Here is a 24,606-nt window from a genome sequence, read left to right as displayed (position 1 = left end):
ACACACACACACACAGACACACAGACACACACACACACACTGCTATTCTATTAAACATGAACTGTTATGCTGAGTAATGGCTGCTCCCATATTTAAAATGAATGGTGGTGAACACAATAGGCCACGCGTCTCTGTAGACTTAAAGCTAGCTGGTGAATATGGTATATAATTCACCCCTGTATGACGATCTCTCTCTCTCGTTCTCTCTGGTTGTATTTCTCTTGTGCCCCAAATCCCACATCCACCATTCTTCTCTTTCAGAGGTTAGTTAGTGATCACATGCACTCCTTTCAACATAGATTCTACTCTTCAAATGCAGGAGCAGAAAGTGAAAGAAAGATGTCATCATCAGTTTCTTTCCTTTCCCTGACACCACGACTGCTTCCTCAAATGGCAACCGTAGCAGCTGTTCATCTGAAACAGAGGACACACTGATGGCTTCCAGCATGCCTGTCTTGGCATCTCATTCCCTCTCCCTCTCTTTTTCTCCCCTCGGATTTTAAGTAGACATATTGCCGTGTTAGGCATCAAAGTTTGTTTTCACACACACGTCCCACACTGTGCGAGTCTCAGCACAGCATATTTCTGTACGACTACAAGCTCTATGAACTAGTAGAAAACAGAAAAAAAATCACCCCCAACAAAACCATATGCCTCTCTAGAAGAAGGGGTTTGTTTATTGAATCTAGCACAAGTTATAAATAATTGATTGGCACTTACGATGGCACAGATTAGGTATTAATTATACAGGTTCCATATGCAGAGTGACATCCAGATGATGTGAAGCAGCTCTCTGATTAAATTATAATGTACAGTCTCTATCAGAGCTGAAACCAGAAAAAGTAAAGATGTCAGATATGAAACATACACATTAAGGGTGTATATCTGTATGTGCGAATATGAGTATCTGTGTATCTGTATTCAGATTTAAGCTCAAAGTAGAAAAAAAACACAGCAGTAGAAATGCCAGCACATGGAATTTCTCTTGCATCCCGATGCACAGATCTACTCTCAACCAGATGCCCTGTTAACTTTTCTGGCAAAAAAAAAAGTGCCTCCTAGTGCTCCTCCTGTTCATATCTGTATTTCTATCCATTTACTACATATTCTCTGTTCAGTCTGGCTGATGAATTTGTATTCTGTTACATCCTTAACACACACACAAGCTCTGAAAGAGACACTTTTCAGTTCACGGGCAACATTCAACACAGGTTTATTCCTTAAACCGTTCCCCTTCTGTGTGTTAATAAAGGAGATACAGTGTGATCAGTTGGACAATAGGCCAAGTCCCCTGCATAAAATTAAGGTATGAAAGTGAATCAGAGAACATGGTCTCTCTCTCACACACACATTCAGTACAGCTCAGAGGCATCAACTGTAATCTGTTCAAATGAATATCATACCCACAGGCACTTAGCGCTGGCGTGAGAGCAGAGCAGATAGATAACGAGGGTGGGAGGGAGGAAAAGATACCCATGCCATGCCAGCTTAACCAACCCACATTTGAAAGAAAAAAAAAAGAGAGGGGGGAGAAGGAGGGAACGAGAAGGATCTAGTTTACAAAGCATGCCATGGGAATCACCATGGCAACTGTGCACTGCTCTGTTTTCTATATAATTTATATCGCTACGTCTTTCTATCACTGCAAAAAAGACAAGGCCAGCATGTGTGATGTAACAGACGCACACACATGCACACACATGCACACACAGCCACTTTTTTTTTTTAGTACAGCTTGAAGAGAATGTGATCACAGAGGTAGAGAGGAAAAGCAGGAGCAGAATAGTGTGTGTTTGAAGGGCTAGCTGACCCGGAATAATCAGGATTTGTGAGCCCAGAGTCAGCGCTGCTCAAGCATCTGAACTAAATGGCGCAGAGCTGCTGAGAGATCAACACATTAGGAGAGGAGCTTTAGAGCGCCGGCTCCATTTTCCATCCGACTGCTCAGCATCACATTAAAGACACGAGCATGGATTAAAGCACCAAATCTCCCATCGCATGGCCTGCTCTACAGAGTGTGTGTGTGTGTGTGTGTGTGAGAGAGAGAGAAAGAGAGATAGAGATAGAGACAGAGAGAGACAGAGAGAGAGAGCAACCACATTATTAATGAAGTAAAAGAAAGGGAGAGAGAAAGATAAGAAGGGGAGAAAAAATATGGAGCAAGATGAAGGAGAATGAAGGAGAATGCATCTTAATGCTGAGGAAACGTTATGCAAGGAGGAACAGCAGGTGGGAGGTGGGTGTAGGAGGATGTTGCATTGTGATCTTTGGCTCTATGAAAAGAATCAAGAATAAACATCAGGAATGTTCCAATAATCAATTATATGATAAACCATGATATTCTCCATGTATATATATCATGGACCTTTCATATTATGATAAGAGTCTTAAAATCTTTCAGAACCATGCACAACCATCTTTTGCAACCATGATGGTGCAAATAGTAATAAAATATTCCACAAGTATAAGTCAGGTGATTAAAAGGATTTTCATATTTTTTATATACTCACTTAATCACAATTATTTGAACTGACATTTGAGGTGATTGCAATTAATCAATTCCACAATCATTATGTTTTCATATAAATATACAGTATAGTTGTGATACTGTATAGATAATGATGTTTATGTAAGTAATTAAACACATAGACGTGTTTCTATAATAAAATAATCAACGACAAGGTGCTGTGATACAGCCTGAAATGTGTAAGTTACTGTTACCACCCCAAAGTTGATAATTTTTCAAATTTTCAAAGTGTTTTATTCCTCTTATACCACAGCAATTTGTCAAGAGTTACATTAATTTTTTAATCAAAGAATGACATGGTATTTATAGTTACATTTAATGTTACGGAATGTTATGAGACAAGTTTCAGTTATCACTTAGTTTACTCACCAGCCTCTCTTTCTTCTCTTTCTTGAACTTATTAATATGAAATGACAGCTTGTCATGTTACGGATAAACTACTAAGCCCTCCATTCTGTGAAACCTACTGACTGTTACAAAGTGCTGACACCCAAGACTCCTTCCAGAAATGCCAAACTAAGTTCTACTATATCAGTGGTTAGATATATTTTATTTTTTTGGTTAAATAACATGTTTTTTCATTTGTTTATTATTAGTCTTAGAATATACAGAGTAGTGCTGTAATGCAATGCCATTATCTGTACCTGTTTAGTGCTCAAAATTCAAATCTTTTTCATTTTTCTATTTAAATTGGAAATGCCCTGGAAACTCTTGAAAATGGTAAAACTGAAAAAACTATGAAAAACAAGTCTTTTTTTTCATTCACGAATTAGAACAATAAATAGTAATTTGCAGAATGTAATGTTATTCAACTCCTGAACCATATGTCCTGTGAATGGGAAGCATACTTCCAGAGATACGCTGCCCTGTGCACTGCTCATTGTGTGTGTGGGATATGGAGCAGTGGCTCAATATATGAAAGCCTGTTTCTTTTGTTTATATAGAAATATGGTAAAACATATGTTTCTTAATTTGGAGCTCAGCATTTAGGTTGGGCTACTAAAGAAAAAAACTGAAAAAACATGTATATAGTGCATCTCCTATTAGTATCATGTTAGTGAAACTGATCACTGGAAAGCTATCAAGGTCACCAGTTTCTGTGTATAATGGCCGCATATTGCAGATATACTGTATACTACAAATCGTTAACTTTGACACAAAAAAAACTGAGAAAATGAAGAAAAATGCTCCTACTTTTTCCCATGACCAAACCTTTTGGGCTAGTTGCAAATCTTTTTGTGCAGTTTTTGAGTTGTAGTTGCTGAACTTTTGCTGAAACTTGGCAACCTCTTGGTTTAAATCTGAATAATGCATTTGTATTCAGTTACACTTCTAATGTAGAGCATCTTCCAAACTGCTCCCTGTGAATGAGCTGTTGCTACAGAAATCATAACATGTGTAAATGAGGGCATAAACCTGTGATTTGTCTTGCAGCCAGAACTTCTGCCAGAGCTGTTGTTTTAGAAAATTAATTAACACCTTATGACCAATCAGTGTCGAGAACAGGGCTTTGATATAATTTCAATTTGTTTCTGGATATACATACTCAAATTGTAGCATCACATCACATTACAAGGATTTGATCAACACGGAACATAGTAATAATTAGTGGATTTATGTAGCCACTAATTCAAATGAGTTGTAGACTTTATAGCACATTATTTATTTTCATAGATTTTGTTATAGTACATTGTTTATATTCTTTATTGTTCAGTAACCTATTTGGGTATTTCAGTAATATGTTTTATATATTCCCCAATTTTACATGTTTCATATATTCCCTGAATGTTACATACTGCTATGGTTATATTATCAAAGTGTACATGAAAGACAAATAAGTCACAATTTGTGTGTATGCCAGTCATTGACGACAATTTCATAATCATAAGAAGCTCTGCTAATCTCCGAATAAACACGTAAACCAACTCCCATATTTTGGAATTTATACAATATCTTGATTAGCTCACAATAAATTAATCTCACAAGTTTTATCCATGCTATGTCATGTATATCCACTGAAGCTGACATTTAATATTAGGTATGGCTTATGGTATGAAATCAAACTGAAAAGCGCAGTCAGGACTAAACTGTGCATGGCTAACATTTCACATGGTTGTCATTTATTTTGCATTCACCAGCTTCGACTCAGGGCATAACTGACTGCATTTAGCCCTACAGTCTGTCCTGACTTTTAGACAGCACTTTGGACTCATTTTCTTTCCAGCTGACACACAAATACACACACACCAATTCTCTGCAGCTGCTGCCTGGCATCGTTCATGTTTGGTCACTGGGATATGGGCAACGTTCCTGAAGCAATATCAACTCATTGCCAATGAATGGCTGAGAACAAAATGCTGAGAATGGTCCAATCTGTTGTGGATTCCTTCTGTCTGGACTGCTCAGAGAGAGACAAATTCTGGTTCCATTTCAGAAAACTGACTCAAGAGACGGTAACACTGTCCACAAGGAAATTAGTTAGGTAACCATTCATGATGTGCATTTTACGGAGCCATGTTTCAGTAGAGAAATCCCATCAATAGCAATTGCGTGCCATTAATACTGTTTGTGAGCTTCACCTCTATAGAACTATGAGTTGCACTTGACACTCTGAATGGACAAGATATGCGGTATGGATCTTTTTCATCTATTCAGCCATCTGGATAAAAAGTGCTATGGATTTATGAAATTATAGCTCTCTTTTAGGGTGGCATTCGTTTTTCAGGTTAGAAAGAAGCCTATTTGTCCCAAATGCTGTCTTTTCAGGTCAGACAAAATCCCTCATGGTTTTGATTTTTTCTTTTTCTTTTTTTTTTTTTTTTTTGCCCAAATAGAAGAGACAAGTGATGGGCTATCAGTTAGTCACCCAGAGATATCTGTCGGCCATTTTGGAATTCTTTTAGCACTTTGTTTAACACTGTTTCAGTATTAACCCAAAATGTACCAACCCTCAGTGATTATGTTATTATCACGTTTATCCTTTGCTTGTCGGCCCTAACTACACTCAATTCATTGTTATTGTTCATGGGCAAGCAATTAAACAAGACTGTAATCATATCTTAAGCTACTAAAAAAAACTGCAGCATGCAATTTAATCTTTGCTTCTAATTTCAGTGTAATCCTCTAAATTAGGTGTGTGGGCTTCATTAACGGCTTAGCTATTGTGCGTTATCAACACATACTTAAGTAGCAGCTGAGTTATTTTTGCAATGAGTATTAGGTTGGTGGAGGTAGACGCAAATCTGATTAAAGGCTCTAGAAAACTCTTGAAGGACTTAAAGGGAAGGATGTTGCATATGTAAAACCACTTACCATAAAGCACAGGACAGGAATGAACGTTGTTGCATAGTTTGGGGTTTCTGACATCCTGATTGTTAGAGACAATCCAAGCAAAATGTTCCCATAATCAGTGTTAGTACACACATAGTGTACATAATAGTATACTTGTGTAGAAAAAGTAATGATTTTTTCTGGAAATTGACTCAAGTAAAGGTTAAAAATAACCCATGAGAAATACATGCAAGTAAAAGTTTAAAAAGGATCTGATACATACAGTATTTATTATGTTTGCATTGTTATTGTGGAATTCTAGTATTGCACACTTTTTGAGGTTTAAATTCCTACAAAAAAGCTCCTTTGTTCATCCTTTAATATTCACTTTCTACAAGAGCTCTGCTACATAATTGCAGTGTTAAGTAAAATGTGTTATTTTCCAGGGTGGAAATTGCTTCTGCACACAAAGATTTGTTTAATATGTTTAATAAATTTTCCACCGTATTTTACAAGCTGCAAAAGTGCCTCTTCTTACATCCAAATTATTACCTTTTCCTCTAAACATTATTAGTCTGTGATAGCCGACACACTAAGGCATTGCTCCTAATGAATGCTGGCTCCTGCTACAAGAGCTATTGTTTGAATGTGTTGATGCCACCAGATTTACCCCTGGCTGCTCTGAGTTTGAATTTACAATTATGGCTTTATTGGAATTACAAAAGATCAAGTGTGCTTAAGCTCTTATCCAAAACGACAAAGCAAACAGCACTCAGGCAGCTAGAGGAAAAGAATATGGTATTCACAGAGTCAGTGTGCCATGCAGAGCCACCAGGATCAATTTAAACCTTATTTTTAGCCCAAGGCTCGCAGATTAAATACTGAAAGTGTGGAACATCACATAGTTCAGCATCTCTCTCTCTGTTCAGATACAGCTGGTAAATCAACTGGTTTAAACTGGTAACTGACTGATGGGCTGACTTAGGTGTTATAAGAGCGAGGAAAGCACACAGAGCCAGGTGTGAGGTCTGAAGAAAATCCTGTACTTAGCAAAGTAACTCTGTTCGGTACAGACTTGGTTTTGTGGAGGTACAGTGGCTTGCCTATGTATCCACTTGGACTTTTCCACATACTGTAGCATTACAGTAAAGCATGGTGGTGGCAGCATCATGTTGACAGTTACCCTTGGCCTCTTGGTTGCTTCTCTGACTAATTCCCTCATTACCTGGTCACCTTGTGTGGACAGCTAGCTAGAGTCTAGGCAGAGTTGTTATATATCTTTGCTGTGGACTTGTTTTGGAAGCTCCTTGGTCTTCATAATGTTGCCTTTCAAGAATAGGTGTATTTATATTGAGATCACGCAAAACTCAGCATTCTGAAAGATGTTATGTCATTCACAGGGACGTATAATCATTGAAATGGTGAAGTTTTCTGTAAGGAAATGTTTATTAATTTATGGAAGGAAACTTCAGTCTCAGCACTTTTTACAGTTTTCCAACATGGGAAGCCTTCATGACAGAGTGCTTTGGGGTTTCCAGTTTCTCGGCAACATCACAAGCCGCATTTTTTTGTCTTATTAACTTCAAGACAGAGAGAAAAAAAAGAACTGACTGTTTATAGCTGCTAACATATCTCACGGACGTTCCACATCATTAAACGTTACTAAAAAATGGGTAAAAAGTACAATGTGTGGTTCATTATGAATAAACGCATAAGAGGAATAAATGCATATTGGGATGTGCTGCTAGGAAAACAACCAATAATGTAAAGCAGAAGGCTGTGACCACTCTGAAGTCAATTGTTCCTATATAGCACATGCCAAAGTGTTTTACTCATTTAATAACATAACCTTGATGATAGAACTGCTTCAGACTGTTTTATTATCATGCCTGTAGTCTGGATTAAGCTTATTACAGATGGTCTCTATTGAACTCATTCAGACTTTCACTGATGACTGTGTTTATTCTCATTGGCAAACCCAAACTCTATTCTTTTATCTGTAAATACACTGAACCATTATACCCATACAGGAATAGTGACAGTCTGTGTTCCTATCTGTGTGACTGTCATACACAGTGGGTAATTATCTTCTTAAATTATATTATTCATGTATGGCTGAGTTGTAATTAGTGATAGGCTAACTTGAAGCTAGCCTTACCCTGTCAACTACCATCCATGCTTTATTACAATGACTCACAGGCTCGTCATGATGTAGCAGGCTGCTATTTAATGGATGGCCCACTCGCTATTTATGCAACATCTCTAAAGCATCATACGCTTTATTAAACCTGTCTAGGATGCTGTACTATTTTATTTCTTACTAGATATTTTTATTACTTTGTAAAAAATGAGATGCTCTTCACTACGGCTGAAAGAAGTAATTAGCATTAATAATTTAGCATTTCTAATTTTTGAATAGACCTCCAGTTGACACTGAGTTAATGACTCACAAATGGCCCAATTGTTAGTGTTTATCAATGAGGAAATACAGAAAGTTTTTACAATAAGTTAGTTGTAGTTCACTCAAGATTCTTAACTTTTAACAGCTTTAACAACTAGAATATCTAAAATTTGTCAGCTTAAAAAAAAGGAAACTGCTCATCCCGTGAACATAATTATGAAATAAAACAACATAAAACATAATGCTGATTAAAAGGTGCTGCAGTTGAGGGAGATATAATGTACATATACAGGGTTTATAAAGCTTGTCTAAAGTGAAATTCTCTAAAACATTTTCCCATTGTTTTATATGTGAATAGCACATATTTATTTATTTATTCGTTCAATGAAATATGACTTAATATTATTGGGTTTTTTTTACATAGTCAGAAGTCATAAGTTGTTCAGAGAAAGAAAGAGTTATTCTATTTTTAAGGGAAATTTTAGAGTTTTAGGGGATTGATACAAGTGAATCCCTCACAGTGTGACAAGGCAAACTGTATAATGCTTTCATCTTTCAATCCTGTTTTTAAAACAAGCAGTCAGGATTAGTTCATTTAGAGATATTGTACATTTCAAAATTTGGAAATGTAATTTTACAGCTCAAGCATTAGTACAAACCCTGTTGTTATTTATTCATTATTATTATTAAGACGATATGCATGAACTGTATACTTTAGTCATCAAATTAGCACATCAACAGTAATAACTAGACACCTGTCAAAGCACTGAATTACTTCATCAGTTAGAGGAAGGCAATGATGAATAATAAATTGCCAAACCCTTGTGACAACCCTTATTTACAATCACTACCTTGTGAATTCCCAAATAAGCCGAAAATTGGACTAGTTTGTTTGTTGCTATGTAAAATGTCCTCTTTTACACTTATGTACATGCGGACACATATACAAGCCTCATACACTCACACCTACACACAGACACGCACACGCATACGGAGAACAGCAGTGGCCTGCAGGCTTGGGATCAGCTGTTATAATGGGTGAATAGAGGACTACTGCATCAGGACTGATGAGACATCCTCGCTCCCTCTGAGTAAATTTACTGATAAAAAGAAGCAACAGCCGCAGGCTCCTGAATGACCCAGTAACAAATCCCCTCACACAACTGTCCTTAAATCCCCTGAAGTAAATACTCCCACACTCATACGCACGCAAATGCCAGAGTACAAAAGCTCAGTGAATGGCAAAGCTATTAAAAACCACCAATCCACTTGCCTCCAGCAGATTCCACTTATAATAAATAATGATCACTGGCTTGCATCATATCTGCAATTAAAATGTCTGGGCCTGTTGGACTACAAGAAAAAGTCCACAGGAAGCTTTCACAATCAGCTAGGAAACCTTTTCACTTCCTTTCCACGTGAGTTGAGAGAGTGAGGAGGACAGCAAGCCCAGGAGGGCAGCAGGATAAGTTGAAGTTGCAGTGTGATGGATAAATCTGAGGCTTTGTAGAAGCAGTATTGATCGAACAAAAGCTCCAACATGAATCAGGTATATGTAGACTCCCTCAGCCCTATTAAAGAGTTCATACAGGAAGGCTGAGGGCACCCCTCAGTCACTATGACTCATCCACACCATCGCTCGCTGACGCACTCGGGCCGATGTTCCCGTGTCTTTACATTTACGGCTCCCGTGAGGCAGCGCTCCAACTCGCAGGACACATTTTGATTTAACAGCAGGGGCGCTCAGAGAACAAGAACATGAGCAGTAGATGAATGCAAGTATAAGAATTAAAGGGACACACCAGCTAAAATAAAAAATACCATCTTTAGGCTGTTACCTAATCACCTCATATACTGGTGACAGAGTTGCTTCATACTGGGAGTACATTCAGAAAAACTATAACCATAACTATAACTATAACCACACTATAGGATTGTTGGTGTTATTTTTTTGGCCTCACTTGCCAATTCAGAATGAAGATTTAAGGTGCATTAAAGGACAAATGATGGAAAAGGACGGGTAAAAGAAGAACACGTTCAGGCAACAAGAGCTCAAATTCAAACATCTATCCATATCTGTTTATGTGAAATAATGAAAAATACCCTTAGCAGCGTTGCCAAACCCATTAAATCGTTAGCCCAGAAATTAGCCTAATGATGAAAAACAACTATCCTAGTTCCAAAACTCAAACTCCAACCCTCCCAAACCATGTATTAAACTCAATACTCAGGATAACCATTGCCAAAAAATATTAAAAATAAGCAGTTTCCTAAACATGCAGTTTTTCTAAATGGACAGTTGAAGATTGGAAAAAAGACCAGGTGATGTTTTTCTAATCTTCATCTGTCCAGTTTTAATGAGTCTGTGCCCACTGTAGCCTCAGATTCCTGACAGGAGGGGAACTCAAAGCAGTCTTCAGCTGTTGTAGCCCATATGCCTCAACGTATGATGTGCTGTGCGTTCTGAGATGCTTTTCTGCTCATCATGGTTATTAAGAGTGGTTATTTGAGTTACTGTAGACTTCCTGTCAGCTCCAACCAGTTTGGCAATTCTCCTATGAACTCTCCCATAAACAAGGCGTTTCTGCTCACAGAATTGCTGTTCACTGGATGTTTCTTGTTTTCCACATATAATCATGTAATCACATCCCATATACATACATAACTGATCATGCATTTAGTGTTTGCATTAACAAAAACTCTATTTACATACTTGGTTTGCAGAACATTGATATAAATCTACCATATGCAAAATGTCAAAAAGATCAGCCTAGAGCTAAAGCAAGACAAAAGTATCCCAATTCCGTCAGAAAACAACCTCGCAAACCTGAACTATAAGTGTTTTGGCTTGTAAACTACTAATGATTCCTTGCGTGCATTAACGATTCCCAAAGATTGTATAACTTATTTACATACTAGATGCCGAGTTTGAGACCAAATATATTGATGGATGTAAATTCTGCCAAAGTGCTGAGGCCGTGAGTTGCAATACTGCCCAAATAACATATTAAACAGAATTTTATGTCACATTTCCTCTTTAAGTGTGCCCGGTTAACATGCAACCCTGCACCATCTATTGCAAACCTCAGAATTTATCCTGCGAGTCCATTAGTACAATGTTAGCTGGTCCAAACTGCCTTTAAGACTTACTTGCTTTAATTCATCCGAAACTGTTAAATGAGTAAAAAAAACATTCGATTATTCTGTACTGAGGTACCGAGTCTATGCCGTTCAATAAGATCAGTAAGTATCCTAGTTCGCAAGGTGAACACTTTCAGCTGTAATAATATTCTGTGAATATTCAGCTGAGGAATTCTTTACTATGTTCTATAAACTACACGCCATTTCAAACTCAACAGATTAAGATATTTTGGCATTTATGTCCTCTGATCCATTAGCTTGTGTACAGACCGCTATAACAGCCTTACTGAACCTCTCAGGGCTTGTTACGCAACTAGTTTTATCTGTGAGCGTGCAGTCTAAATCTGTCCTTCTCTACTATCAGCCTATCTACCCTATAACAGCAACAAGTATCCGAAAGCAGAAGAGCTTAACTCACACAAAATATACCACATTTATAACAAGAGAGATGAGTAGAGAAAGAAAGAGATAAAAAAAGAATTTGGCATTAAAAATCTACAGAGTGGCCAATATGACATGCTAGTTTTCTGCTAATGAGATGCTGCGGCTGCTGCGATGCCATTAAATGAGCTATATATAAATTTATTTAGCATTTTTTTTGCTTGCCTTTTTAAGCTTCACAAATAGTCTGCAAACATAAAATGAACATCAGAACATGTTTCAGTAGTGGCTATCTTCATTTCTAACTGTGTAGACCCCGTCCCAAATTCAGCAAACACAGCACTGTTAGAAGGCATTTATTAATTTTCTATTTTCTTAACAGCAGCTCTGTCAATAGTTCCAGCTGTAATTCACGTCAGAGGTTTATATTAATGTATTTGTTCTAATATGTTATATTTTTTATATTAACAACTCATTCACAGGGATTTGTATGGCAGGTGATCGCATAATCTAAGGCTAATAATAAGTGGATTTAAAAAATGTGTAGTTACTTTAAAAAAAACCTATACTTGCTGATATGGTGAAGCTTTCTGTTAGTAAACGTTTATTTTACGTTTATGGAAGGAGTCTCCAGTGTTAGCGGTTAGTAACGGTCAATAAGTTTTCCACCACAGAAGAGTCTTCAGGTCAGAAGACTATGTGCTTTCCAGTTTCTTGGTAACAATTTTTGTCATATTATCTTCAAGTTAGAGAAAAAAGAGAGGCTGGTGATGGAATTCCTGTTTATAGTTGATATACTGTATATCGTAAGTGATAACAGGAACTAACTTCTCCCACGGATGCTCCATAGCATGAAATGGAACTATAAATGGTTAACAAATATGATACGGTTTTCATTAATAAATTAAAAATTGCAATTTTTAGTAAATCACTGTGGTATAAGAGGAATAAAACACTTTGGGCTGTGTTAATGAAAGAAAAGAATCCTCTTTGAGGATTCAGACTTCAGACCGTATCACACCACCCCATTGTGGATTATGTTCCTGTAACAACGCAGCCTGCTGTGTTTTATTCCTTACATATATTGCAGTCCATATCAAACTTAGACTCCAGCAGAAGCACATATCTTGCTTGTAGCTCCCTTAAAGAGATAAATGCTGGCAGGAACAATGTGTTTTCATCTAACTCTGCCTTGTACTGGAGGAGAAGAGGTTGTCTAGTAGGATGTAACACACCATCAGCTGGTTTTTCAAGTATACACCTGGACTGTTTTTCACTGCCAATTCAGATCCTCCATTGGAAAAAAAAACCTTTACAATTTATATCAGGATTCATTTGTGTCAATGTGAAAAGCACACCGTCACATTTAATCACACAGTGATAACACTAGAAGTGCTCTTTTCCACATGCCATAATGAACTGATGTCCCTAGTTAACTGTGTAGCATTTAGTACTAAAAACACCTTACATAAATCTAAATGGTTGAAATTATTTATCGGGAGAATAGGCAGGCAGCCTCTCTCACACGCTGCTGCTCACTTTACAAGCCGGTAATAACTCTCTGATCAGAGCTTTAACAGCGAGGTCTTCACCAGACCGCTGTATCAAAGCACATTTCCACTGAAGCCTGTTTTTTATGAGACAATGTGTGCTGTGCTGCATGTTCTAAGGACTAAATCAACGAGGTACAGAATTTATTTTATTTCTTTATTTATCTCTATACACCCACTGAGGACCGGACATTCATCTTTCTTCTCCTGATGAGTAATGATTATGTGGCTATGGAGGTGGAGCCTAGAGGTGAGAGATATGGCCAAATAAACAAAAATACAGAAAGAAAATAAATACATAATGTATCATGATATTGTTTCACTCTGGTTTTCCTAAGAAGGGACCAACAAAGTGTAATCCAAGCTTATGTAACGTACATGGCACCCTATAATGAAATCTATACTATATAATATACTGCAATATCAATATCACATCATCATATAGCTTAGCCTTTGCTAATTTTAGACCATATTCTCTCTCTAATAAATCAATGCTCACTAGGATTAACTTTTTTTTCCTTTTTCATTCTACAGAGCATAGCCATATTGACAATGACATAATGACCACGGAGACCCCAAGACCATGTTCTTAATTAAATCCACAGCTGACGGCAAGACCTTTCACCCTGACTATAGATGAGGACGTGATCTATACAAGGTCACTGACAACCCACTTCCTGTTTTAGACCACACCCATTTCTATCATTTTAATCTGGATGCTTGATCATGTGAGGCCAAATGCCATTTGGGTGGATGTCATTTTGATGTAAAGTTACCCTTATAGTGAGATGTATAGTGGATGTCACGGAGAAACTAAATCTTAATAAATATTTCATAACAGCTTTTTGTAGCTTTTTTTTTTTTAAGTTTCATAGGCTTCACATGGCTCTTGCTACTCTCTATCAAGATTTTTCCAGTGACCACTAAAGTTATATATATATATATATATATATATATATATATATATATATATATATATGTTAAAAATCAAATCAACTGATTGTGCTTCTGGCTTTAATTGACAGCTCTTGTCTGTGAGCTGCATGACAGGTATTCACAGCCAGAAATCAAGCGTGGGCTGATAATGTTTGCACTGAGAAAATACACACTTCCACAATGTGTTCTCCTATCTCAGATGCCATAACACGAAAAGCAAACACTCCTTCTGTCCATCCAGCACCCCATTAGATACAGAATACCCATGCAACTCAAGATATGTTACCATATATCCTGGCTAAACCAGGTTGTTGGCACAGAATGGATTTAAGAGGACAAGGAGATTTCTGTGGTGTTAATACCCCAGAACACTTCTCTCTCTTGATGTAGGTTAGACACACCTTGTGCAGACAGCTGAGGGTTGATTAATTTGTACCTTCATTGGGTTTGACCCTCCCTCACTCAAGCATGCCTTTCCACTGGCGGCTCACATAAAGCTTGAGCCCTATAATTAAAATGTAATTTTCATAGCTCTGTCTTTTGATGAACCGAGTAGATTACATAATAATCTTAAAAAGACAGTACGGGGCATAGAGTTAATTGCATTGTGCTGCGCGTGCGTGCATGCGTGCGTGTGCTGTGTGTGTGAGTGTGAGTGTGTGTGTGTGTGAGTGTGTGTGTGTAGCAGGTAGCCGACCTAATTGCCGGCGCTGATGTGTAGCGCGCGCGCTTTGCGGTTGTGTGGCGACCCCCAGCGAGCGTGAACGTGAACGCTTACTTCGTAATTGCGTTATGTGTCCTTATAAACCTGCCAATATCACAGCGTTAGAAGAAAACAGGAAGCGCTGGGATTTGCGATCGATTAGATCGACCAGTAGGAATAGATCATGCACGTGACCTAGAACGGCGAACTTGATTTAAAACGACAGGTTTAAACACTGAAACAGTGCAACTGTTTGATTGCATAGTTTCCCCCCTTCTTCTTCCTCTTCCTCCTCCTCCTCCTCCTGTGCATTACTCAGAACAGCACGAGACTATATTTCTAAGCTGTCTAAAGCATCAATGATCCAAACCATTTGTGCACAAAATGCATATGCATCGCTATATGTATATATTACCTGCGTTCTCTACACCACTTTATCCACATAGTTCACGAGAGCGATCCAGAAGCAGCTCAGCTCCCATTTACAGTGCACTCCTCAAATGTCGACGCTCGCTCTTGTGACACCTTCAAGTTAGGAATCTCCGGCCAGATGTCATTAAGGCTAACATCTTCAGCCAAGCAGCATCAGCTAGCTCCAGATCTCCGGAAGCGCCAAAAAAAAAAAAAAACAAGCTCGCTTTTGATTTTTTTCCCCTTATTTTCTTCACTAACTGAGGATGCGCGCAGCGACGCGGGCTCGCGCCTCAGACGGTGCTCAAAAGCTGTCTTCTTCAGCCCGAAGTTTATGAAACATGGCTATACACTCCAGTGCTAAAGAAAAGTCAGGAAGCAGTAGAAGCGTCATGCTGGATACAGAGTGAAAACGCCAAGTGCCGCACATAATGACCGCGCACTTTATTATGACCGCGCGCTCGTCTGTCATTAACGGGAGGCTCGAGATCAGGCGCGAGACGGCATTGAGCCTAGAAAAGGGAAGAAAAAAACAAACAGCCGTCCGCGGCGCAGGGTCCGAGCGAGTCGTCGCGTCAGCTGGGGCTCATAGTAGTCGATGAAGTTGAGCGGTGTTTGCGGAGGCGGCTGGAAGGAGTGATGTGACGCGGTGGAGAAGGCGAGGGGCGGCGGGAGATGAGCGCCACTTCAGGCGCGCTGAGGGGAAAACACAGCGCTTAACGTGTGCGCAATTGCGCAGTGGTAACAGCCCGAGCGCGCTCTGCTCGCGTTCTCCTCTCTTTCTCTCCTCTCTCGCTTTCTCTCTCTGCTCTCTCTCTCTCTCTCTTTCCCCTGTCTCCTCTCTCCTCTTGCCTCCCCCGTCCAACTAACACCCCAGCCTGTGCTGCTTCGGCTCACATCGCCGTGACGTCATGTTCAAGTACAGAATCTTCGGTGTTGTCGGAAACCGAAAAGAGGAATTTTGTCTCGACAGGAACGACGCACACCAAGTGTTAAGAGGTTTTGCTCAAACAGAGGCCAATATTGCACACATTTTCAGCAAAAACATATGAAAGATGTGTGCTGGCCTGGGAAAAAAACTTCACATGGTCAGATTTTGACATTTTCTATTATATAGTTCTGCAACCTACAGACTTCCCTGAACTGTTTTTTTTTTTTTTTTTTTTTCATATCAAAATGTCAACCATGCATGAAATACGTGGTGTCACAGTGGCACAGCAGGTAGTGTTTCCATCTCACAGCTTCGGCGTCCCTGATTAGACCCTGAGCTTACTGTCTGTGTGGATATTCTGTGCATGTTCTCCCCATAGCCACATGGGTTTCCTCCAGGTTCTCTGGTTTCCTCCCAACAACATGCCAGTAGGTGGATTGGCTAAGATAAATTGCTCCCTGGGTGAGAATGTGTGTGTGTGTGTGCGTGTGTGTGTGTGCGTGCATGGTGCTCAGTGATGGAATGGCGTACCATTCCTAGGATAGGCTCTGGATCCTCCCTGAAACTGATCAGGATAAATCAGTTACTAAAGATGAACGAATGAATGAATGAATGAAGGGAGTAAAGTTCTAACATTTGCTAGCAAGTCTGCTTCTCCCTAAAATTGAAAAAGGAGAAAACTGTATTTAAAGATTCCAGTGCAGTTCCTTTGACAGATGGCCACCTATATCTACATTTATAATCTAACCTGCTTATGGAAAAAACTGCCACATTTTAAAGAATTATAAGTTTACAATGAGAAATGAAAGTTCTTACTTTGATTATCAGCATCATCCACATCAGTATCTGTCTCATCACATGAGGCAAAAGGCACTCACGGCGTTTAAACATGAGCCTCATCGCCATCTCTTCACTTGACTGATCTCTGTTCTCACTAACATCGATGGGGAAATAATCACTGATTCACTCCGTTCTCAGTTCCGTTCTTTTGGCTAAATGATTTTTAATGACTTTTTATTAGGTCAGTTAAACATTTTAAAACTTTGCCTGGTGTCATCTTGACGTATTCAAGTCAGAAAAACTCAATTTTGTCCAAAAATGTTTTTGTTATTTTTGGCTGTTTTCCAAAATTCATTCAACAGGTTTTCCTAGACCATTATATATAATAATGAAAGTCTAATTATGTCTCATATTGGAAAGTCTCATTTTGGACATTATAATATGTTATTGCTAAAGGCTCTTTGTAAATTGTCTATGTGCTTAGGTTTGCTCAGACAGAAGGCAACTATTCAGTCAGTATAAGTTGAAGTTTGCTCAGACAGAAGGCAACTATTCAGTCAGTATAAGTTGAAGTTTGCTCAGACAGAAGGCAACTATTCAGTCAATATACGCTGATGCCTGTAGAAGGGGTTTGGATGATGCTCTCTACCCCCCTACCACAAATTAAAGGGCTGCACTGAAAATACTTACTGTATAATTATTCAAATAATTCACTGAAAACATATCAGTTATATTACATCAGAAGATTATGTCTCATTTATCTTCCTTATATCTTTTTATTGTTTAGTTATAGACCAATCTTCCTTATACCTTTTTATTATTTCGTTATAGACCAATCTATGAAAAGATATATACACAGTCTGAGTCAATCCCTCTGCTTTAGACCTAATGTTGAGTCTCTGTTGCTCTCAGAGGATCTGTTAAATATGAGAGCTGCTCTGAATCCTTATTAACCAGAGCAGTTAGACCTTAGAAGGCAATAAAGAAGATGTTCTGTGGATTTTAGTAGGGAGAGCAAGTGAGAGACAGGATATCAAATATGCTTGATGAGGAAACCATGAAAGCTGCATCTAGAGGGGGAGAAGAGAGAGAGAGAGAGAGAGAGAGACTGAGATACATCGTACCCTAACAGGTTTAGGGGTGGGGCGTTGGGGTATGAATAGCAGTCACAGGTTGCCTGTTGTGTGTTGTTATTCTGAACCTCTAGGAACACAAAAGCCTCTAATGAAACATCTGTTTAGGGCTCCTGCTCATCCGAGGCTGAAGGAAACATTACAGCAACCTTCTGGCAAGCAGCACATTTATGCAAATCAGTGTGGACTTGAGACACACTAACAAAACCGAACTTAACACACTTTCACTCTGAGTGGCGTATTAAGGATGGTACTGAAAAACCGCATTTCTCCGTGTGCGTATGTATGTGAAAGTGGAAAAATAACAGTCGTTAACGTTTACTATGGTGCAACGAAGCCAGAATTCAAACCAGAATTCAATGGCTTCAGAGGATAGTTTTTTTATTCTCATAATTACCTAAAGGGATACACTTTCTTCTTTTTTTATATTACATATAATGAAGTCATCCATCCAGTTATAAGATCAGAATGTCAGACTAAAGCAACTTGGTGGAGGCCAATGGAAAAGCCAGTAACCACAACCATTAAGCGTGAAATGAGAGTCCATGGAACAGTCGGATATTTATGAGAACTTCAGTGTGCTCTGTGGGATCAATATACATCCCCTCTGGTGGAATGCATTTATGTGAATGTGAGGAACTTTGAAAATGTTAATTGACTATTAGACACCAATAACAGGCTTCATTAGCATTCTCCAGTCCCTGTGAACCATATTATTGCCAGAGAATTTTCCATTTTTGTTAGAGAGTGCAATAGATCTCTGGAAATTTCACAGCTGTTGTACATTTTTTCACATGAAATGAGGTAAGGATACAGGGTTAAAGGTGCTTTTACATTTGGCCTGAATACTCAGTTGAAGGATTGAGTCTGGTGACAGTCATGATGACATGAGTGTGCCTTCTGTTAACTGAAACCTTTTAAATGGCTCTGTTGAAATGCTACTGGTATCTGTGGTGCAAACATCTGTCAAAAATCGAAATATGAAACCAAATTTACTCCGGTAATATTAGGTCATCATTTTAAGTAAGTTTCTCAGCTTCTCATTATTATGACTTAGGAAATAGCATCATTTTTTATTCATCTTGTAGAAACAGGCTTGCTCAAATGTAATACCTTCCCTTCTTGCATAATGACTTGTGCACACAATCACCATTCCCAAAGTGACTTTTAGACTTACTAAATTGAATTATGGGTAAAAAATGAATCATTTTGCCTTCACACTGGCCTATATTTTTTACCTTTAGGTAGTAATGTCCCCAAATTGCATATTCGTTATGCCAAAACTTGATAGATGTGCTATTTTGCTTAGACCCTGTTAGTAAAGCAGCGTGCACATTTTTTGCAGATGTTATAAAGTTTTTACACATGCAAACCTTGATTATACCAGGGCCTGAGTGTTTATATGAATTGCAATTATTTGTAAAGCATTTTCAAAAGCCCTCATTGCTCGAAATATCTAAACTTCCCATATTCCTTTTCTTCTGCAGCCCACAACAACCCTTTTCCTTGTGCTGTGAAACTGAATGTAACATGCCAAATTGAACCAATTGCGCTATTTGATGGGGTAAATCTAGAGTAAATCACTCTCTCATATGGTTCACTTGAACCCCAGACCAATGTTTTCAAGTGGACCAGAGATCGATTCCTTGGACCACACCTGGGTTTGAAAACAACTTTCACATATGATCAAACATGTCAAGCAACCTTTACCAGGGAAAAAAAAGCTCAAGCGTAAAGCTGCTCTAAGTGTGACAAAAATTCCATTATGTGGTAGAACAGAGGTTCTCACCTCCAATCCTGAGGACCTGCTGCCCTCCAAAGTTTCAAGATTTTCCCTTTCTCTCAGTGCACCTAACACACCTCAATAAAAGCTTAGCTGATCCGCTGAATCAGGCATGTTGGCATTTAGGAAACCTTGAAATTGTGCAGGTCAGTGGGTCCCTGAGACTGGAGCTGGAGTTGGTAAAACATTGCATTTAGTTTGTGGTGGATACGGTTGTCTTTCAATGACATGCAAAAATTAGATCACTGGAGTAGATTTCACAAATGGCCATTGCCTTATTGGTCTGACTAAAAAAAAAAAAAAAATATGAAGGATCATGTCAACCATTAATGGATATATTAATCATATGCAAATGTACTTCAGAGCCTACTGGCCATGGTAATTACTCCGAACTATAATAAATTCACTTATCAGCTTATAACGGGGCAGTTAGGAGGTTATGATACAGTTAATCTGTCTGTGCAAGACAGGACAGGGGTCATGCTTAAATCTGCCCAAGTTTGGCATTAGCTATAAGGAAATATTAATATTTTAATATTATTACCTGTGTTTTATCTCATCTGTAGTGAAGCTATATAGTCTCTACTGATTAATCATTAAAAAAAAAAAAAAAAAAAGACCACACAGTCAAATACATAGTGTCAAGTGGTGGTGGCAAAAGGATTCTGTCTATAGAGCCTTTTTTTTCCCTTTGCTGAAGCTGATGAGACATGACAGAAGCAGAATAAAGTGTCACCCTGGCATTCATTTTGATAACTGTCAACTACATTGAGCCAGGGAAGGGAAACCGGGGTGTATATTACAGAGCCATCAGAATAGGCATGATTTCTTACAAGAAGGGAAAACAACAAAGCGTTTAGATTATATGAGAGAGAGAGAGAAAGAGAGAGAGAGAGATCCTTGGTGTAGCTGAAGCATAAATACATAAAATATGTCTGGCACTACTTAGCTGTTCCATCTTCCAAGTTTTACCACTCACAATTCTGAGAGAAAATACTCAGATAATAAAGACTCTATACTATAAAAGCTACAATGCTGTTTGTGGGTGGGTGGGTGGGTGGGTGGGTGGAGGAGTGTGGCTGTTTTGGACTCTCCTGCAATAGAAACTGTGAACATCAATAGCCTTCAAAACATATTTTATCAGGCTGCTGACTTCACACAATTCTTGAGCATAGCCATGAGGCAAGTAACATATCTCTTATGCCTTCCTTCCTATTGCGTTTCAAGTGACAGGACCACCACTTTGTCGCAGGAGTTGACAGAGGTATGACAGGAGGATCATATATAGTTAAGTGTAAAGGTTTGCATAACTTTGCGTTGAAAAAGTGAAGTAACACTTCAAATGATGGTTCTACTTCCTTTCTTTCCTGACCACCAGGATGATTTCCTTCATAACTACTGGAGTATTTCTGTTTGCTCATTTCCTTGCCAAATATTTAAAGCAAAGTCGTCACCTCATGACTGTGACCTCACAAGTGCAGTCTATAAATGGCCCCACTACATCATTCACATCCTCTTTCCCATAATCTTCTGCCAACGAGATTAGCACTAAGTATATCACTGTAACCATTTGCTTTTTGCTATTATTATTGTAGTTGTTTAAATCTGTGCTGTCAGAGAGCATTCACTGAGGCACTTTGTAGGTGATGGTATGTCTAATATTTGAATTAATATTAATTTTGCTACAATTGGGTGTCTTGCTGGCAATGATCTATTGTTTATGCTGATGTCTAGCAGCAGGGGCGCTGTAGACTACAAGGAGCCCATCTTAAAACCTTTAGAAGAGCTATGTCTCAATCTCTGAACTTGAGATTCGCTTTCTTTTTGGTGGTTCAAGACAAATTTAAAGTCGGATCCTCCATCCAGTATGGCTGGACAAGTGTCTAATCCATTTCGTGGCATGTCCACCACAACATACTGATTTCATTGTTGACACCTTATGTGCATTTAAAAGCACACTGGAACTGCAGCTACAATGACTGATGCAAAAACCCTAGACTTAGAGATCAGTGACTCTGGTAGAAAGACTAGTCACCTCATTAGTAGTATAGGCTAATCAAGCTTTGCACATAAATCCAATAGTACAATAGGCTTATGCTTGTAAAGCATGTGATACAATAGCAAGTATAAGTAGGCTCACCAATGCATTGGCATTTGTGACTGACCTTAAGCACTCAGCTAGAGATGCAATGGGCACTTAAAGATAGCACTTTAAAGCTATTGGAGTCATGGCAAATCACTGGGAATGTTAAAGCATATGAGGAGGTCAATGTAGATGAAGAGAAGTTTGGTCAGCTCACGGGCCATTGTCAGAGTCTGCTCCAGAAGCTATTGGGATCTAGACAGTTCTTACAGGAATTAAATTTTACCAGATGCATCTCTTTCCAGTTTTACCCTAAAATTGTACCATAGTTAAAAATAATTAAAAATGAAAAAATAAAATAGAGGTGCTTTTTTTTTTTACCCAGACATCAGTCGTTGGTGAAAATGTTTGCATGCAGTTTCACACATTTAACCTTAAATTTTCTGTTTGTGTTTACAAAAAGGGTATCTATTCCATAACATTTTTTTCCAGCAAACTTTATTTGCTTGCCTAATTTTCTCTAATGAATTTTAACATGGCAGTTAACATACATTGCATCCAAATACATACAAATTTTGTATATATTGCCATAAATGCTGTTTAGATTGATAATCAAGAAGACATTAATACTTGGTATATTCATCAGAAGAGATGATCTGGATCATTGGGAGTTACAAAATGAAGTGAACAAAATTGGGGGTTAATGGGGTTCAGAGAATGAGTGTTTAATGAGATGCTGGTGTTGATGGACACCAATAAATTATGAATTATGATCACGAGGGAAGAATCGTTTCAATTTCATAATGCAGGTTATGCTGGCTGACAGTTTTAAAGTGATTGGTTGAGATACCACCCATGTTGAGGAACAGCATCTATGCTTATTTGACAATATGTTTAGTTAAGTTGTGAGCTGTAGCTTTAACTATAGCTTAAGTCTAAAACCCTATCTGGACATTGTTGCTGACATGAAATAGAAGGACATAGGGAGCAGGACGGTCTGTCAATTCACCTGAGAAAACATCCCAGCCTTGACAAGACCAGACTGCAGCGTTTAGGAAATGAAGAGATCAGAAATTTTTTTCACAATTCATAAATTAGTTTCTGGGGTGAAGAGTCATTTCCATGCAATCCTCAGACCACCTTGCTGCACTTCTGTCTGCTGAAACTGACAGTTCAAAATGGGGAGTTAAGTTTCTTCATGCTCTTAGGGAAATGTGACTGGCAGGAGATGTAAGAGACTGGAATTTTTCCTCTTCAGCCTTCATTTAAAATTCCATTCATCTTGTCTGCTTGTCATTTCTATCACCAGGTCTTGAAGGAACATGAATATATGCAGGAAAGCAGATATGTCATAGGACTGAGATAGGAAGGGCCCTTGGTCTTGGAGCATCTCCCCTGGGCTTTGGTTTAGATATATTGCTGCTTTTGTAGTTGTTCTTCAGTTGAAGAACTTAAGAAACACAAGCCTCAATATGCCCTGCAAGATCTTTACACACACACACACACAAACAAATACCACACAAATAATTGAGGGTGACTTCTGGTTATAAAATTGTAATAAATGAGAGTGAGAGGGGCGGTACTTTGTAAGAAGTCTCAGGTATTTGCACTGACTGTCTGCTATTGTGCAGAAATGCACCTCTGTGGCCTTCTAAACACTGAATCCTGGACTACATCCCATATGCTTTTTATTGTATATACAATACATATACACATACAGTACATATACATTGTTTTTTTTTTTTTTCCATGCAGCAGAACATCTATGGAAAAATCATTTATATGATTTTATGATTTGTTATCTATGTCTCTGATATAGTAAAATCAGAGTTGTAGTGAATAGGGACAATTTCCTAAAAATGCATAAATGGACACATAACCTATGAAAACAATCTCAATGACATAATGCTTTTGCTCGAAACCTTTGCATAAGCATTGTAAATAATCCTACTTCCAAGTATTTACAATTCAGATACACAGCATTTACTGACTCTGTGCTGTTATCTGTGGCTCAGATTCCCCCAGTGGTGTGACATAAGATCCTCGAGAGCCTGATGACACAAGCACTTACCTGCAAGGAGTTCAAATGCTGGAGCCCGGAAAAAGTCATTGCTATGGAAACAGGCATAATGCACAAGCATTGTGAAGAAGAAGCACTGACTGGAAAAAAAAAAAAAATCAAACTTAGCTGTTGTCAGATGAGACACATGAGGCTTTGGATTCAAAAGATCTCTCAGCTGTAGTGTGGCCAGCTTAAAAATTCCTGATTTATTACAATAATTTCCATTGTCTTTCACTGACTGTCCATGTGTATGTACGTACTGGGGATATAACTGAATATTAATTATTTGGACTGAACAGATAATGTGTGCTCAACGGATGTGAATACAAACATGAATACAATGCACACTATTCTTTTTTTTTTTTTTTTGCAGGTTTTATACTTTAACATGGGCAAAAGCAATCTGTCAGATATGAGGCTCTTATGAAAACCATGTTCATGCAATGGTCCTCAGTAATTACCTAGTCAGGGTCGTGGTGGTTTCAACTAGGCTACTTGTTGGAATCATGGAATG

General features: G+C 38.4%; 1 protein-coding gene across 1 annotated transcript in view; it reads right to left on the bottom strand.

The window, feature by feature from the left end:
• The window catches only part of ajap1 (adherens junctions associated protein 1), a 62,394-nt gene extending 46,231 nt beyond the window's left edge, over positions 1-16,163 (bottom strand). Inside the window, exon 1 of the mRNA XM_026912711.3 lies at positions 15,325-16,163. Coding sequence (XP_026768512.3) covers positions 15,325-15,353 — 29 coding nt within the window. The 5' untranslated portion in view covers positions 15,354-16,163. The remainder of the gene's footprint in view (positions 1-15,324) is intronic.
• Between the last annotated feature and the right edge of the window lie 8,443 nt (positions 16,164-24,606).

This window comes from Pangasianodon hypophthalmus, chromosome 8, assembly GCF_027358585.1.
Source record: "Pangasianodon hypophthalmus isolate fPanHyp1 chromosome 8, fPanHyp1.pri, whole genome shotgun sequence".
Lineage (NCBI taxonomy): Eukaryota > Metazoa > Chordata > Actinopteri > Siluriformes > Pangasiidae > Pangasianodon > Pangasianodon hypophthalmus.
This window is presented reverse-complemented; position numbering and strand designations above follow the sequence as displayed.